Here is an 18,233-nt window from a genome sequence, read left to right on the forward strand (position 1 = left end):
CTAACTACTGAAACCTTTGTAGTGATGTTCAAAAGCAAAGTATCTCGTATAAAAACTCAACAATGTCACTATTTGAGACAGAACAAAGTCACTGCTCATATTAACATGACTAAAAATAGACAAAGTCCATTTGTGCAATTTGATGAGAATAGAACATAAGTATGAGAAAGTACATTCAAGAAACAAAGTCAACTAGATTATTACAACCCTGAGTTGGCAAATGGTTTGTACCAATCATTATATAAGGAAAACAAACAAAAATAGATATTCAGATAAACAACATTGGAGCAAAAAGAGAGTTAAGGTACTCGAATCAGGCAGTCATATAACCACAAATGTTACAAAGATTAAACAAAGGGTTGTCAAGCCCATAAAGGGCACTACGCGGAACTGCTATCTAGAATTAAGAATAAGAAAATGTTGCATATCAATACTATTAATATGAACTAGCAATGATGCTTCATAATGGACGGGCTTACAGGTTATGAGCGGATGACTTATCACGTGAACAAGTTTGGCCTCGAGGCCTTGAAGGCCGTCTTCAGCTTCCTGTTTGGTGGCCTGACCTTCTGGTAGACCAGCGGGAACTTGATGTCCGACCTGTGAAACTGCTTAGTGTTATCACGCCTGCAGATGTTGAAGTGGACAGTGGCCGTCTTGATGATCTGGATGCAGGGGGGCCTGACACGGTGGCGGGAAGCCATCTCCGTGTACATCTGCTCGACGGCGCCATTAAGGGTGGTGTCACGGTACTCCTTGTACATGTTGTATCCAGTCCTTCTTTGGTAAGGCAACCAGAATACCAAAAATCTACAGATCGAACGAAGGTAACACTATAAGTCAGACATGCACTAGAAGCCAATGATTGAATTCTTCACCATCTAACATTAATCAGAAGTTACAGCAGACGCCTGTAGCATTTTGACCAACGAGAACAGTTGGTGGTACACTAATGCAAATAAATTAACAACGATCTCACACTCGGATATCCTTCTAATGGCATTGCCAAGTTAGTACTCCCTCCGTCCGGAAATACTTGTCATCAAAATGAATGAAAATAGATGTATCTACAACAAAAATACATCTAGATACATCCATTTCAATGACAAGTATTTCCGGACGGAGGGAGTACCATTCAACCACGGAGTAAACTAAAATGAGCGTGGAAGAAGAGCTCACCTCGTTGAAGGCGAGGATCTGGCCGTTGCTCTTCTTCACGCATTCTCGAGAGGCTTCCAGATTCGAATCGTAAATTCCTCACCAGAACTTGGACTAGGCGCGGACCTCGTTGGTGGCCCAGAGCTTCATGCGGTAGATCCTGGGATGCTCCTCGGTCGGCGTCGGCAGGCCCCTCCCGACCACCTGGTACTGGTGGAACTGCACGAGCGCGAGAGCCAAATGGTCAGTTCAGATCACACGACGAGGACTAATCGCCATGATAGCGGTGCGTACGAGCAAGAGGAACTCACCTGAACGCGACCATCCTGGCCGGAGTGGCTGAGGTCGCTGTGCGGCGGTGGGGGGCGACGGGCTTGCTGCCGTGCGATGCTCCGAGACGGCGGCGGCGCGGGGAAGGGATTAAGGGGTCGGGGGGATTTATAGATGAAGCAGAGTGCGACGAGGCCGAAGAGGCGGGTGAAGGGACGAGGCGTAAAACCCTAGTGGGCCAGGAACATTGTGGGGTGGGTGTATCATCGTAAGCCCAAAGGCCCAGCAGGTTTTTTCTTTTCTTTTCTTTTTCTCATGAGGTGATTTCTTTTCTAGAAAGGGTTTAAGGTTCAAAATGTGAAGTTACCGATGCAAAAGTGTGAAGTTGGATACTGTTTGATCAAGGGTGATGGTTCAGCGTCGGATGAAATAATGTCGTACGTATAGTAGTAATTCTCTATTGAGAGTGATATAATAAACAGGATACGCACTACCATCAGCCAGAATTTCTTACAGCACCGTGGACATTACATCAAGGCAAGCATCATGTGATCAAAGATTGATGCACCTACGAGGACAAACATTGATGCATCCATCCCCAAAGACAAGACAGGCAGCAAAGCGGCAGTCACAACTTCAGCTCGGATAACAAGCACAGACAGAAACACGCACGGACGGAGCTTCATAGAGTTGGGCATATTAACCGAGGACCGATGTACCGAACCAAAATAACCGGGGCCGAAACCGAATGGACCGAAACCGAAAATTTAGGTTCCTATTTCGGTTGTCAAATTTGCAGAACCGAAATTTATTATGTAATTTCGGTTTTAGCACCTGGATAACTGAAATAACCAAATAACCCGAACCTACAGAACACGCCTCGCTCTTCCTGTACCCACCCTGTCGATGCCCATGGCCGGCTGGGCCAGCTGGCCCATGTAGACCGAGCGCTCTAAGTTCTCAGAGTTCTTGTTGGACCCAGTTCAACAACGTACACGTTTGGTATGGCCCAAGTATTCTGTAGCAACCGGCCCATGCAAAATACGTTAATTGCACTACAGTAGTTTTTGGTTTAGTACCACCTCAGGGAGCCACAGAGAAAGGTACCGTAGGCAAGACTATAAAAGGTAGTACCAGCTAGCCATTTGTCTCATCCACTGCTTGTGACACGTACAGGCTCACTAAAAAGGAAAACAGATTCCCGTGCCTAAACTTCCGGTTTGTTCGGTCAGAACCGATCAAAGAACCGAGTCTTCGGTTCAGAAAAATATCGGTTACATACTTATGCTGGAACCGATCGGGTTGCATTTTTAGGAAACCGAATTCTTTTTAAACCTGGAAAACCGAACTGAAAGCTTCGGTTAGACCAAACGCCCAGGCCTGGCTCTGCCCAACGATACAAGTCGCAATTCGCCGGACGCCAATCTACGGGCCGGCCAAAACACCACTGGCTGACTGGCTCCTTGTGTCGGCTGCGAATGCAACACCAAGACAACTTAGAGCAATTACAATAAGGTGACATAAGCAGGAAGATCCGGCCCAAGGGGAAGCCTGTTATCCACAACCCAACCTTAGATGAGGGAGAAGTTCATGCTTGATCTTCGACCCAAGACAATTGAAGGGAGCTAAAGACTTCTTTCTTTTTCAAATTCGTTTATGTGGAGCAAAAAGAGATCATGTCATACCATTTATAGAGTAGAGAGAAAAGAAGCAGACTGATGATTAGTAGCCGGCTGCAGACGAGCCCAAAGACAATTTGTGAGGTTGTAAAGTAGGCCAACTATTAATAAGGTAGTACACATTTAAAATTTACTGCTGTACATGCCGACTATTAAGGGAGCTCCACTATTAAGTTGGCTCTAGATGACATGACAACTTATAGCCAATTGTTGGTTGTATTGTTAACCATGCTCTTACCGCGAACAGCACCACCCCCACCATATGGATGCCATCGCCAACAACACACGAACACAATAGTAACTTAATATACACACAAGCACTGAACTGGCGTTACCGGCGCAGGAAGGCCGGTGAGAAAATATTCCATGGATAAATCACGACTGTCCTAGCCTAGTTTCTTTTTAACAGCAGATGTGTAGACTAGTTACTTGTAGAAACCTTGTGGATGCCTGACCTTCCCATCTCCAATTCTCGATCAGCCCTACAAGCTTAAAACTTTTCTAACCTGAAAATAACACAGTTAATTTGGTGAGTTCACCAAGAATATTTCATCACAGTGCGTTGAATTTAAGATTGCTGTCATGTGCTTGCAAGTAGAAAGTAGTTCCGTAGATCATAAGATAAGAGTGTGTTTGGATGAGGGGTCCTTTTTAGGGTGTCATTCAAGCTAAATACTGAAGCTCCTCGAAACAATACCCATCACTCAAATATCCCCCTAAATCTTGAAAAACTTCTTGGTCTAAAAACGAACAGAATATAATATGCTCAATCCAGGAAAATGATGAAAAATCGGCAACATTTTGAATACGTTTAACATTTCCATAGTTCTGAATGACAGCAAAGTTACTAATAATAAAGCATCACTCAAATGCCAGGACATATAAACCAGCTTAGCTGAATAACAAATCAATTATCTTATCATGTTCAGCCTAACTCACTTGGGCGGGACGGGGGTGGATATACAATCACACCTCTCGGGTCCAGACCCTCATGGACAGTTTTTTTCTCTTGTTTTCGTCTTGGTTTAGGTTAGTCTTCATACGTTTTTTTTGTTGACGCATGGTAGATGCCACTGGTGTGGTAGGAACTGCTTTGCAACTTCATGACATTCTTCTTCTAATATAGAGCGACATGCATTTTGATGCGCGTCTGTTCGAGAGAGAGAAATAGAACATGCCACTTATCCTACATGTTCCTTCATTTTGTTCTAACAAGATAAGAAGCTTCCACTTTACGTTATTTCACAAAATACTACTCCCTCCAATACATATTAATTGCTGCAGCTTTAGTACAAAGTTGTACTAAAGCCGTGACAATAAATATGTATCGGGGGGAGTACTAGAGAAAGAAAGAACACACTTAAAAATTGGAGGGGCCAAAGCTTACGTTTCAAAATATATTGTCTCCTCCGTGCCCGAGTGCTCCGTCGAGCAAAGTAGAAAACGAATATACATACAACAAGACCCAGTTCAACAACTGCAGCCATTCTTAATCCTGTAAACAGGACAATTGAAATCAGGTATTAAAAACATACTGTTCCAGAAACAGCTACATCTAGCATTCTGAAGGGAAAGTACCTCTTAGCTTCTGGATAAGATCTTCTATGTCAAGTGTATGTTTACTAGAAATTATGTCAGTTCCACCTAAATGTGCGACTGACAGCTCACTAACACCATTGTCTGTCTCGGCATTATCATGTCTCTTTTTACATGTGTTCGGACAATGGATGCCACTTTCATACTCATCACTTCCATCACAGCAATCTACAAACATAGAAATAGTACCAAAATTTCTGCTATTAACAAAACAGAATCCAGTAAATACTAGGTACAAACTAGTAAAGGAAACGCATGATTTAAGGATATGATAGTCTGCAAAATCAATAGCATACCGCAAATGTTATCATTCACAAACGAAGAGAACAAGATACGAGGAAGATCTCCAATGTTTGTACAATAAAATTTGCCTTCTGGGCAAGCCGAAGTGCCTGTATGACGCAAATAATGTGAATGCCAACATTACATTAGTGAATATCTTGGGCATTGCTGTTAGCATCAAGTGACGAGGAAAAATTGTTGTGTGGCAGAGTTTTCTAAAGTGAGCATTCAGAATTACAGGAAGAGTAACAGCAAGGCCTGCCACAATTGCAGCTAGCACAACAACAACAAACACAATTGCTATCCTGTTATAGCTGGCCTAATATAGCTTATTCTGACGTAAACTGCCGGAAAATAAACTGCAAAGTACTGTCAAAGTTAAACATTTCACTCTTGCACTTAGTTTGGTGAATTGCAGTTTCAACTGGCGTAACTAAATCAGCAAGACAAAAGCTGAACTGCTTTAATGAATTATACTAGTACCTAACCACGACATTCCAATCAGACGTAATCACATCAGCAAAATCGACCAGATCTACACAGTTGGGGACTTCGCAGTCAAGTTCGGGCAAATCCAGGGCAGACAGGGAAAAACCTGGCTCGTCGGTTCCATCGGTGCAATCGCAGTATCCGTCGTTGAGCCGGCTCCTGGGGAAGGAGCCCGAGCCGTCCCTGCAAGCGATCACCTGCGGCGCGAAGTACGCCTCGTCTGCAGAAACAATTTGGTCAGGACGATAGGAGGAAACAGATGCGGAGGAGGGGCGCACAGGCATGTGGCTCGTTCACCCTGGGGAGAAACGCCGACTAGCGGTGGCACGGCGTCGGCGGTGCCGGCGAGGAGCAGGAGCAGGAGAGTGGCGGGAGCGGCGGAGGAGACCAGGCGACGACTTTGTTGTGGGGGCGTCATCTGCCGTTGGATGCGACCTTCGATTGGTCCGGATCTCAAGGAGTCAGGGCAACTCCAACTACGCATTTCGTTCGCTGAGAGCATCTCCGGCCGCGCCACCGGAACGGCCTCCCAAACGATTTTTTCGCGTCGACGTCGAAAAAACGGCACAGTCATGTCCCCAAAGGCCGGATCAAACCGAAATTGACGTCGGCGAACCCAGGCCGAACCCGGCACGCTGGGGACGCTTGGGGGCGCCGCCGAAACATTTTTGGCGCGAAAACCGACGGGCCCTCCTTGGCAGCGACTCGGCTCTTCTCGCCGCTTCGTCGTCCTCATCGCCTTGGTTCCCGCGGCGAATCAGTGCTTCGTTCCATTTCTTTTGCGGGGCTTAGGATTTCCAATCCATCCCTTTCTCAGGGGTCTGTTGGGATTTTACGGCATCCAGCTGCACAACCTCACCCTAGGTTCGATTCTGCACATCTCAGGTTTCATTGCTCTCTACGAACTGTTCTTGGGCATCGAGGCCCATTTCAAACTATGTAAAAAGTTCTTTTGCCTCGTCCCCCGCCATCGAGGAGGTTCTATATTTAAATTGGGCGGCGCCGAAGTATGGCGCATAGCCGGATCCGGATACCCCGTTGGAACTCCCAAAGAGGTATATCCACAGTGGTCTTCAGAGTGATTTTATATAGATGACGTCCCACTGTCGGATCCAGTTCAGCGCGGCCTTCCTAAATTTTCCAGCGCTCCCCTAAAGAAGCGCCTCAATTGGCGTCCCCGAAGTCCCAAAGAGGAGGACAATGCGAAAATAAAATGATTGGTCAACAAGGTCAGATTATTATCCCATACCGAGCTCTCGATAATCGAGGTCATGGCCATTGCAATAAAAAGATGTGTCCAGCCTCTCCAATCCCGAGTAACTCCCTTATGGTGTTACAACGGAGAATACGACGCATCCCGCTACAGATGCAAGGGTCCGGATACCATGGCCGAACTAGCTGTGATCTTGGCCGATCTGTACAAGGGCGAAAAGGAAGACTTCCTCTGCTTAAACTGCCAGGAAGGTTACTCCATGTACAACCCCATTGAATGGGTGATATTTCGATTACCTGTGATGCCTTATTGTTGTCACGGCACACTATCTAGTTGTTCTTTGTTGTTACAAAACAGTCATGGAGGAAGATGATCGAGGACGTTCACTGTCCTGCCCCACAACCAGAGGAACACAATCGTGACGAAGACCCTAGCTTCCGCGAGGATCCGGATATATACATAGAGCTTGATGATGGGATATTTTATCAAGCGAGCCTTGACGGCTCGGAAGTGGCTATTACAGCCGACTACCCCCACCCCTATCCCTTCTCCATCGTAAGTATTCAAAGAGCTTTTCTCAAAAAATAAGTCCCTACTTGCACCTTTATCAATTATATTAAACCATACTTTATAGGATCGGCGCTCGGCAGGCCGCATCCCCTCGAGGGCGGCCCCTATGCAGGGTAATCGTTCAAACCGAAAGGAGACCGGGAGCGTCGTAGAAACCTCACAGTCTTCGAAGAGGTATGTCCGTTTAATACGTGCCTGGGCACGAATTCGAATTGTTATAGTCCCTTTCTATCCTTGATTCAGGAGAAGCACGCGGCAGACTGTGGGAAAGCGCCCTGCTAGACGAATGTCGGGCAATCTGGTGCCGGACTCGTCAACTAGGACGAGGGCTGATGCAATGCCAGTTCCGCCACCTCATGAGGATTCGGATGACGTATCTGTCATGAATTCCGAGGTGGAGATTAATGAATCATTGTTGACTGAAAGAGGCCATGCGCTCTCCAGCCTTTTCCGAGTAGGAATTTGCCGCACTCAGTTCGGTGGATGCATATATCCGAGCCACTCGAGACGGACTTGCCAGAATTACCCAACTGTTCTCAAAGGACATACAGGTAAGAGTTTGTGCAGTTTTGATAGACATATGCCAGTAGCCCCCGAGACTTGAAGCGGTGAGACCAACCGATTTAAGGATCGATATAACTTGCAGGTTCTCAGGGAGAAGAATACTGCGCTATCCCAGGAGCTGAAAACAAACCATACGCAGCTGAATGCCGTCACCGCCGAACTTGCGGAAATGAAAAAGGCCTCAATAAGCACGTCCAAGGAGAAAAAACACAAGGAAGAAAAAGACAAACAATCCAAAGAGATAGAGAGCTTAAAGGCTCAGCTATCGGGCGCCCGAAAAAAAAATGAAAAGTTGAAGGGCAGCATGTTCGGTATGACTTTTAAAACCACCATATAGACTCATGCTTAGTCCACAATTCGGAATGTCATAACTCTGTAACTGCAGGTCAATTAACTGGTTGACCGGAAGAAGAAGTATTCGGATTTCAAGGCGACGTGCTGAAGGAGCTGTCCGTGGTGCATGCGCAGGCATGGAAAACCATGAAGAGTATGGTCAAGGCTTTATGGCCATCCGATACCCCTCCAGAAAGTATGGAGGGTCTGGCAAGCCTGTTCAAAGGTGCCCGGTGCCACTTTGAGATATGGAAGACGTCCGCCTACCATGAAGGCGCGCGAGAGGCCTGGGCAATGGTAAAAACACGCTTCACCAAGTTAGATCCGAATCATATGGCCCGAGTGGGACCGCAGGGACCGGACGGGAAAGAAATTCCGTTGGACTTGGTATATGACCAAGTAACGATAATTGCGAAATATCCACAAGAAGACTGTAGGTTAGACAGTCTTATAGATGGAATAGATAAGGAATAGGCATTTGGTTCAATGTATTAATGTACTTGACGATCATCCTGTCTCTTCAGCCGAACATGTGGAAAATTTGTCATCGCAGGCTTTCGGCTTTAACCTCCAAACCAAAATGGTGGAGTGTTTCCGGATACTATTGTGGAATGGAAAAAACAATCATTATGTCCGGAAACCAGGTAACCCAGTCATTGTGCTCGAACAGACAAAAAAATTTAGTTCGGAAGGTATGTTATATTACATATGTAAGAAACATCTTCCAAGGAGAATAGTTCCGTTAAGGGTTCCTTTCCTTGGGATGGCATGCTTTAATTGTGCGTGCCTGGGTTTTGGTCCGTATTACGGAAAAACTGTCATGTATGTTTGAAGAATTACAAGAATGTAACAATCTGTCGAATGATTGCCGACCAATTATTCTCTTAAGAATGATAGCTTTCGGCTTCACCCGTCTGAGGTACAGGTCTGGATTACCCGGTTGTAACAATCGCAGGGGTGCTCCCTTTACGCCCTAGCCGAACAATCGGGGATGTAGGGCATAAACACAGGAGCAAGGCAACTCAGCTTGGCAAAAACTTAAGTCATAGAGGTGCATATATTGGCAAAAGAGTGTAAAACGACATATAAATTGTGAGATCCAGGCTCTCAGTAATAATAAGCTTCGGTTAAAGAAGCCCACAGTCATGGTGGGGTGTATACATTTTAAGATGTGTACCCCTTAAGAGTTCGCCCTATCCGAACATATCCTAGGAAACGTATAAAAACGAGAAACCAAAAAACAAATGAAGAGGGGGAAAAAGGGGGCGAAACAGAAATAGGTTGAACTTATGCGTAGAATCTTCGGAGCCGAGTAGTGTTCCATGGATTCGGCTCTAGGCGATCGTCCGATGCATTCTGAAGGCAATAGGCTCCTCCTGTGAGAACTTCATCTATAATGAAGGGGCACTCCCATTTTGGTTTGAGCTTGACCTTCTTCTTCTCTGGGAGGCGTAAAACGAGTTCACCAACATTATAAGTCTTGGCCCGCACTTCTCTGCTTTGGTATCTTTGAGCCTGTTGTTGATAAAATACGGAACGGGCTCTTGCAATATCGCGCTCCTCCTCCTGGCCATCGAGGTCGTCCTGCCGATTGAGCTCGGCTTCTCTCTCTTCATACATGCGCACTCGAGGTGAGTCATGAATAATGTCGCAGGGCAAGACAGCCTTTGCGCCGTACACCATGAAAAAGGTGTGTATTCGGTCGTGCGATTGGGCGTAGTCCGCAATCCCCATAGTACGGAATCGAGTTCCTCGACCCAGTGCTTATCTGACTCCCGTAGGGATCGCACTAGTCTGGGTTTGATGCCGCTCATTATCAGGCCATTAGCCCGTTCGACCTGACCGTTTGTTTGGTATACGGAGGCGTAATCGAGCTTAATGCCCAAGTTAGCGCACCAATTTTTCACCTCATCGACTGTGAAATTGGAGCCATTATCAGTGATGACGCTATGCAGGACACCATAATGGTGCACCACGCCAGATATAAAGTTGATCACTGGCCCGGCTTCAGCCGTTTTTACTGGTTTGGCCTCTATCCACTTAGTGAATTTATCCACCATAACTAGCAAATATTTCTTCTTGTGGCTTCCCCCTTTAAGGGGTCCGACTATATCTAGCCCCCAGACCGCAAAGGGCCAAGTGATGGGGATTGTTCTTAAGGCAGTGGGCGGCATATGACTTTGATTGACAAAAAGTTGACATCCCACACAGCGTTGTACAAGGGCCTGTGCATCTGCTCGAGCCGTTGACCAAAAGAAATCTGTATGGAAGGCCTTTCTTACGAGGGCCCGAGCTGCGGCATGATGGCCACCAAGACCAGCATGTATTTTAGCCAAGAGTTGTCGTTCCTCCTCTTTGGAGATGCACCTTTGAAGAACTCCAATAGTACTTTTCTTGTAGAGTTCACCTTCATGAACTTTGTGGGCTTTAGAGCGTCGAACTATGCGACGGGCCTCATTCTGGTCATCATGGAGCTCCTGTTTATTAAGGTAAGCCACGAAGGGTTCGGTCCATGGAGCAATGATGGCCATGATTACTGTTGGGGAACGTAGTAATTTCGAAAAATTTCCTACGCACACGCAAGATCATGGTGATGCATAGCAACGAGAGGGGAGAGTGTGTCCATGTACCCTCGTAGACCGAAAGCGGAAGCGTTAGAACAACGCGGTTGATGTAGTTGTACGTCTTCACGGCCCGACCGATCAAGCACCGAAACTACGGCACCTCCGAGTTCTAGCACACGTTCAGCTCGATGACGTCCCTCGAACTCCGATCCAGCCGAGTGTCGAGGAAGAGTTCTGTCAGCATAACGGCGTGGTGACGATCTTGATGTACTACCGACGCAGGGCTTCGCCTAAGTACCGCTACGATATTATCGAGGTGGATTATGGTGGAGGGGGGCACCGCACACGGCTAAGAGATCCAAAGGATCAATTGTTGTTCTTCCTAGAGGTGCCCCCCTGCCCTCGTATATAAAGGAGCAAGGGGGGAGGGGGCGGCCGGCCTAGTAGGGGTGCGCCAAGGGGAGTCCTACTCCCACCGGGAGTAGGACTCCCTCCTTCCTTGTTGGAGTAGGAGAAGGGGGAAAGAGGGGGAGAGGAGGAAGGAAAAGGGGGCCGCACCCCTTGTCCAATTCGGACCAGAGGGGGGCTGCGCGCCTCCTTCCTTTCGGCCTCTCTCCTCTATTCCCGTATGGCCCAATAAGGCCCATATACTCCCCGGCGAATTCCCGTAACTCTCCGGTACTCCGAAAAATACCCGAATCACTCGGAACCTTTCCGAACTTCGAATATAGTCATCCAATATATCGATCTTTACGTCTCGACCATTTCGAGACTCCTCGTCAAGTCCCCTATCTCATCCGGGACTCCGAACTCCTTCGGTACATCAAAACTCATAAACTCATAATATAACTGTCATCAAAACCTTAAGCGTGCGGACCCTACGGGTTTGAGAACTATGTAGACATGACCTAGAACTATTCTTGATCAATAACCAATAGCGGAACCTGGATGCTCATATTGGCTCCTACATATTCTACGAAGATCCTTATCGGTCAAACCGCATAACAACATATGTTGTTCCCTTTGTCATCGGTATGTTTCTTGCCCGAGATTCGATCCTCGGTATCCAATACCTAGTTCAATCTCGTTACCGGCAAGTCTCTTTACTCGTTACGTAATACATCATCCCGCAACTAACTCATTAGCTACATTGCTTGCAAGGCTTATAGTGATGTGCATTACCGAGAGGGCCCAGAGATACCTCTCCGACAATCGGAGTGACAAAACCTAATCTCGAAATACGCCAACCCAATATGTACCTTTGGAGACACCTGTAGTACTCCTTTATAATCACCCAGTTACGTTGTGACGTTTGGTAGCACCCAAAGTGTTCCTCCGGTAAACGGGAGTTGCATAATCTCATAGTTACAGGAACATGTATAAGTCATGAAGAAATCAATAGCAACATACTAAATGATCAAGTGCTAGGCTAACGGAATGGGTCATGTCAATCACATCATTCTCCTAATGATGTGATCTCGTTAATCAAATGACAACTCTTTTGTCCATGGCTAGGAAACTTAACCATCTTTGATTCAACGAGCTAGTCAAGTAGAGGCATACTAGTGACACTATATTTGTCTATGTATTCACACATGTATCATGTTTCCGGTTAATACAATTCTAGCATGAATAATAAACATTTATCATGAAATAAGGAAATAAATAATAACTTTATTATTGCCTCTAGGGCATATTTCCTTCAGTCTCCCACTTGCACTAGAGTCAATAATCTAGTTCACATCGCCATGTATTTAACACCAATATTCATATCTATATATGATTAACACCCATAGTTCACATCGTCATGTGACCAACACCCAAAGGGTTTACTAGAGTCAACAATCTAGTTCACATTGCTTATGTGATTAACACCCAAAGAGTACTAAGGTGTGATCATGTTTTGCTCGTGAGAGAAGCTTAGTCAACGGGTCTGTCATATTCAGAGCCATATGTATTTTGCAAATATTATATGTCTACAATGCTCTGCACGGAGCTACTCTAGCTAATTGCTCCCACTTTCAATATGTATCCAGATTGAGACTTACAGTCATCTGGATCGGTCTAAAAGCTTGCACCAATGTAACTCTTTACGACGGGCTCTTTTATCACCTCCATAATCAAGAAATATTTCCTTAGTTCTCACTAAGGATATTTTTGACCAATGTCCAGTGATCTACTCATAGATGACTATTGTACTCCCTTGTCAAATTCAGAGCAAGGTATACAATAGGTCTGGTACATAGCATACTTTATAAAACCTATGACTGAGGCATAGGGAATGACTTTTCATTCTCTTTCTATTTTCTGCCATGGTCGAGTCTTGAGTCTTACTCAACTTCATACATTTGCATCACAGGCAAGAACTCCTTCTTTGACTGTTCCATTTTGAATTATTTCAAAAATTTATCAAGGTGTGTACTCATTGAAAAATCTTATCAAGCGTCTTGATCTATCTATATAGATCTTGATGCTCAATGTGTAAGCAGCTTCACCGAGGTCTTGCTTTGAAAAATTCTTATTCAAGTATCCTTTCATGCTATCCAGAATTTCGATATCATTTCCAATCAACAATATGTCATCCACATATAATATTAGAAATGCTACAGAGCTCCCACTCACTTTCTTGTAAATACAAGCTTCTTCAAAAGTCTGTATAAAACCATATGCTTTGATCAACTCATCAAAGCGTATATTCCAACTCCGAGATGCTTGCACCAGTCCATAGATGGATCGCTGGAGCTTGCACACTTTGTTAGCATCTTTAGGATTGACAAAAAATTTCTGGTTGCATCATATACAACTCTTCTTTAATAAATCCATTAAGGAATGCAGTTTTGACATCCATTTGCCAGATTTCATAAAATGTGGCAATTGCTAACATGATTCAGGCAGACTTAAGCTTCGATACGAGTGAGAAAATCTCATCGTATTCAACACCTTGAACTTGTTGAAAACCTTTCGCAACAAGTCGAGCTTAGTAGATAGTAACACTACTATCAGTGTCTGTCTTCCTCTTGAAGATCCATTTATTTAACATGGCTTGCTGATCATCGAGCTAGTCAATCAAAGTCCATACTTTGTTCTCATACATGGATCATATCTCAGATTTTATGGCCTCAAGCCATTTCGTGGAATCTGGGCTCATCATTGCTTCCTCATAGTTCGTAGGTTCATCATGGTCTAGTAACATGACTTCTAGAACATGATTACCGTACCACTCTGGTGCGGATCTTACTCTGGAAGACCTACGAGGTTTGGTAGCAACTTGATCTGAAGTTTTCATGATCATCATCATTAACTTTCTCACTAATTGGTGTAGGAATCACTGGAATTGATTTCTGTGATGCACTACTTTCCAATAAGGGAGAAGGTACAATTACCTCATCAAGTTCTACTTTCCTCCCACTCACTTCTTTCGAGAGAAACTTCTTCTCTAGAAAGGATCCATCTTAGAATTGAATAACTTGCCTTCGGATCTGTGATAGAAGGTGTACCCAATAGTTACCTTTGGGTATTCTATGAAGACGCACTTCTCCGATTTGGGTTCGAGCTTATCAGGTTGAAAACCTTTTTCATATAAGCATCGCAACTCCAAACTTTAAGAAACGATAGCTTAGGTTTACTGCTAAACCATAGTTCATATGGTGTCGTCTCAACGGATTTAGATGGTGCCCTTTTAACGTGAATGCAGTTGTCTCTAATGCATAACCCCAAAACGATAGTGGTAAACCGATAAGAGACATCATAGATCGCACCATATCTAGTAAAGTACGATTACGACATTCAGACACACCATTACATTGTGGTGTTCCAGATGGCGTGAGCTGCGAAACTATTTCACATTGTTTCAAATGAAGACCAAACTCATAACTCAAATATTTGTCTCCACGATCAGATCGTAGAAACTTTATTTTTCTTGTTACAATGATTTTTCCACTTCACTCTGAAATTCTTTGAACTTTTCAACTATTTTAGACTTATGTTTCATCAAGTAGATATACCCATATCTGCTCAAATCATCTTGTGAAGGTCAGAAAAATAACGATACTTGCCACGAGCATCAACACTTATTGGATTGCATACATCGGTATGTATTATTTCCAATAAGTCAGTAGCTTGTTCCATTGTTCCGGAGAACGGAGTTTTAGTCATCTTGCCCAAAAAGCACGGTTCGCAAGTATCAAATGATTCATAACCAAGTGATTCCGAAAATCCATCTTTATGGAGTTTCTTCATGCGCTTTATACCGATATGACCCAAACGGCAGTGCCACAAATAAGTTGCACTATCATTATTAACTTTTCATCTTTTGGCATCAATATTATGAATATGTGTATCACTATGATCGAGATCCAATAAACTATTTTCATTGGGTGTATGACCATTGAAGGTTTTATTCATGTAAACAGAACAACAATTATTCTCTGACTTTAAATGAATAACCGTATTACAATAAACATGATCAAATCATATTCATGCTCAACGCAAAAGCTAAATAACATTTATTTAGGTTTAACACTAATCCCAAAAGTATAGGGAGTGTGTGATGATGATCATATCAATATTGGAACTACTTCCAACACTCATCGTCACTTCCCCTTCAACTAGTCTCTGTTTATTCTGTAACTCTTGTTTCGAGTTACTAAATTTTTAGTAACCGAACAAGTATCAAATACTCAGGGGCTACTATAAACACTAGTAAGGTACACATCAATAACATGTACATCAAAATATACCCTTGTTCACTTTGCCATCCTTTTTATCCACCAAATATTTGGAGTAGTTCCACTTCCAGTGACCATTTCCTTTGCAGTAGAAGCACTCAATTTCAGGCTTAGGTCCAGCTTTGGGCTTCTTCACGGGAGTGACAACTTGTTTGCCATTCTACTTGAAGTTTCCCTTTCTTTCCCTTTGCCCTTTTCTTGAAACTAGTGGTCTTGTCAATCATCAACACTTGATGCTCTTTCTTGATTTCTACCTTCGTCGATTTTAACATCACGAAGAGCTCGGGAATCGTTTTTGTCATCCCTTGCATACTATAGTTCATCACGAAGTTCTAGTAACTTAGTGATGGTGACTAGAGAATTCTGTCAATCACTATCTTATCTGGAAGATTAACTCCCACTTGATTCAAGCGATTGAAGTACCCAGACAATCTGAGCACATGCTCACTAGTTGAGCGATTCTCATCCATCTTTTAGCTATAGAACTTGTTGGAGACTTCATATCTCTCAACTCGGGTATTTGCTTGAAATATTAACTTCAATATCTGGAAAATCTTATATGGTCCGTGACGTTCAAAACGTCTTTGAAGTCCCGATTCTAAGCCGTTAAGCATGGTGCACTAAACTATCAAGTAGTCATCATATTGAGCTAGCCAAACGTTCATAACGTCTGCATCTGCTCCTGCAATAGGTTTGTCACCTAGCGGTGCATCAAGGACATAATTCTTCTGCGCAGCAATGAGGATAAACCTCAGATCACGGATCCAATCCGCATCATTGCTACTAACATCTTTCAACACAGTTTTTCTCTAGGAACATATCAAAATAAACATATGAAAGCAACAACGCGAGCTATTGATCTACAACATAATTTGTAAAATACTACCAGGACTAAGTTCATGATAAATTTAAGTTCAATTAATCATATTACTTAAGAACTCCCACTTAGACAGACATCTCTTGAGTCATCTAAGTGATCACGTGATCCAAATCAACTAAACCATAACCGATCATCACGTGAGATGGAGTAGTTTTCAATGGTGAACATCACTATGTTGATCATATCTACTATATGATTCACGCTCGACCTTTCGGTCTCCGTGTTCCGAGGCCATATCTGCATATGCTAGGCTCGTCAAGTTTAACCTGAGTATTCTGCGTGTGCAAAACTGGCTTGCACCCATTGTAGATGGACGTAGAGCTTATCACACCCGATCATCACGTGGTGTCTGGGCACAACGAACTTTGGCAACGGTGCATACTCAGGGAGAACACTTCTTGATAATTTCTAGTGAGAGATCATCTTAAAATGCTACCGTCAATCAAAGCAAGATAAGATGCATAAAGGATAAACATCACATGCAATCAATATAAGTGATATGATATGGCCATCATCATCTTATGCTTGTGATCTCCATCTCCGAAGCACCGTCGTGATCACCATCGTCATCGGCGCGACACCTTGATCTCCATCGTAGCATCGTTGTCGTTTACGCCGTCTATTGCTTCTACGACTATCGCTACTGCTTAGTGATAAAGTAAAGCATTACAGGGCGATTGCATTGCATACAATAAAGCGACAACCATATGGCTCCTGCCAGTTGCCGATAACTCGGTTACAAAACATGATCATCTCATACAATAAAATATAGTATCACGTCTTGACCATATCACATCACAACATGCCCTGCAAAAACAAGTTAGACGTCCTCTACTTTGTTGTTGCAAGTTTTACGTGGCTGCTACGGGCTTAGCAAGAACCGTTCTTACCTACGCATCAAAACCACAACGATAGTTTGTCAAGTTGGTGCTGTTTTAACCTTCGCAAGGACCGGGCGTAGCCACACTCGATTCAGCTAAAGTGAGAGAGACAGACACCCGCCAGCCACCTTTAAGCACGAGTGCTCGTAACGGTGAAACCAGTCTCGCGTAAGCGTACGCGTAATGTTGGTCCGGGCCGCTTCATCTCAGAATACCGCCGAACCAAAGTATGACATGCTGGTAAGCAGTATGACTTGTATCGCCCACAACTCACTTGTGTTCTACTCGTGCATATAACATCAACGCATAAAACCTAGGCTCGGATGCCACTGTTGGGGAACGTAGTAATTTCAAAAAAATTCCTATGCACACGCAAGATCATGGTGATGCATAGCAACGAGAGGGGAGAGTGTGTCCACGTACCCTCGTAGACCGAAAGCGGAAGCGTTAGAACAACGCGGTTGATGTAGTCGTACGTCTTCACGGCCCGACCGATCAAGCACCGAAACTACGGCACCTCCGAGTTCTAGCACACGTTCAGCTCGATGACGTCCCTCGAACTCCGATCCAGCCGAGTGTCGAGGGAGAGTTTCGTCAGCACGACGGCGTGGTGACGATCTTGATGTACTACCGATGCAGGGCTTCGCCTAAGCACCGCTACGATATTATCAAGGTGGATTATGATGGAGGGGGGCACCGCACACGGCTAAGAGATCCAAAGGATCAATTGTTGTTCTTCCTAGAGGTGCCCCCCTGCCCCCGTATATAAAGGAGCAAGGGGGGAGGGGCGGCCGGCCTAGTAGGGGTGCGCCAAGGGGAGTCCTACTCCCACCGGGAGTAGGACTCCCTCCTTCCTTGTTGAAGTAGGAGAAGGGGGAAAGAGGGGGAGAGGAGGAAGGAAAAGGGGGCCGCACCCCTTGTCCAATTCGGACCAGAGGGGGGCTGCGCGCCTCCTTCCTTTCGGCCTCTCTCATCTATTCCCGTATGGCCCAATAAGGCCCATATACTCCCCGGCGAATTCCCGTAA

General features: G+C 44.7%; 1 protein-coding gene and 1 long non-coding RNA gene across 2 annotated transcripts; both read right to left on the minus strand.

Moving 5' to 3' along the window:
* Nucleotides 1-265: 265 nt before the first annotated feature.
* Nucleotides 266-1,596, minus strand: LOC123070797 (uncharacterized). Its single transcript, XR_006433935.1, has 3 exons — nt 1,470-1,596; nt 1,180-1,377; nt 266-810 (listed from the first exon to the last, which is right to left on the minus strand). It is a non-coding gene; the product is annotated as an uncharacterized lncRNA (long non-coding RNA).
* Nucleotides 1,597-3,187: 1,591 nt separating this feature from the next.
* On the minus strand, nt 3,188-5,947 carry LOC123070796 (glucosidase 2 subunit beta). Its single transcript, XM_044494135.1, has 6 exons — nt 5,772-5,947; nt 5,581-5,694; nt 5,000-5,095; nt 4,686-4,871; nt 4,495-4,602; nt 3,188-3,613 (listed from the first exon to the last, which is right to left on the minus strand). Exons 1-6 carry the CDS (start codon nt 5,890-5,892, stop codon nt 3,609-3,611), a joined length of 630 nt encoding a protein of 209 aa, XP_044350070.1. The 5' UTR covers nt 5,893-5,947; the 3' UTR covers nt 3,188-3,608.
* Nucleotides 5,948-18,233: the final 12,286 nt, after the last annotated feature.

Source organism: Triticum aestivum, chromosome 3B (assembly GCF_018294505.1).
Source record: "Triticum aestivum cultivar Chinese Spring chromosome 3B, IWGSC CS RefSeq v2.1, whole genome shotgun sequence".
Taxonomy (NCBI): Eukaryota; Viridiplantae; Streptophyta; class Magnoliopsida; order Poales; family Poaceae; genus Triticum; species Triticum aestivum.

Bases quoted from the DNA above. Each gene is read 5' to 3' on its own strand.
- LOC123070796 (XM_044494135.1), bottom strand. From the start codon at position 5,892: ATGACGCCCCCACAACAAAGTCGTCGCCTGGTCTCCTCCGCCGCTCCC. The intron at 5,096-5,580 runs GTTTTTCCCTGT...TGCGTCATACAG, and splicing joins CGATGGAACCGACGAGCCAG to GCACTTCGGCTTGCCCAGAA. The intron at 4,872-4,999 runs GTATGCTATTGA...CTATGTTTGTAG, and splicing joins TGTGAATGATAACATTTGCG to ATTGCTGTGATGGAAGTGAT.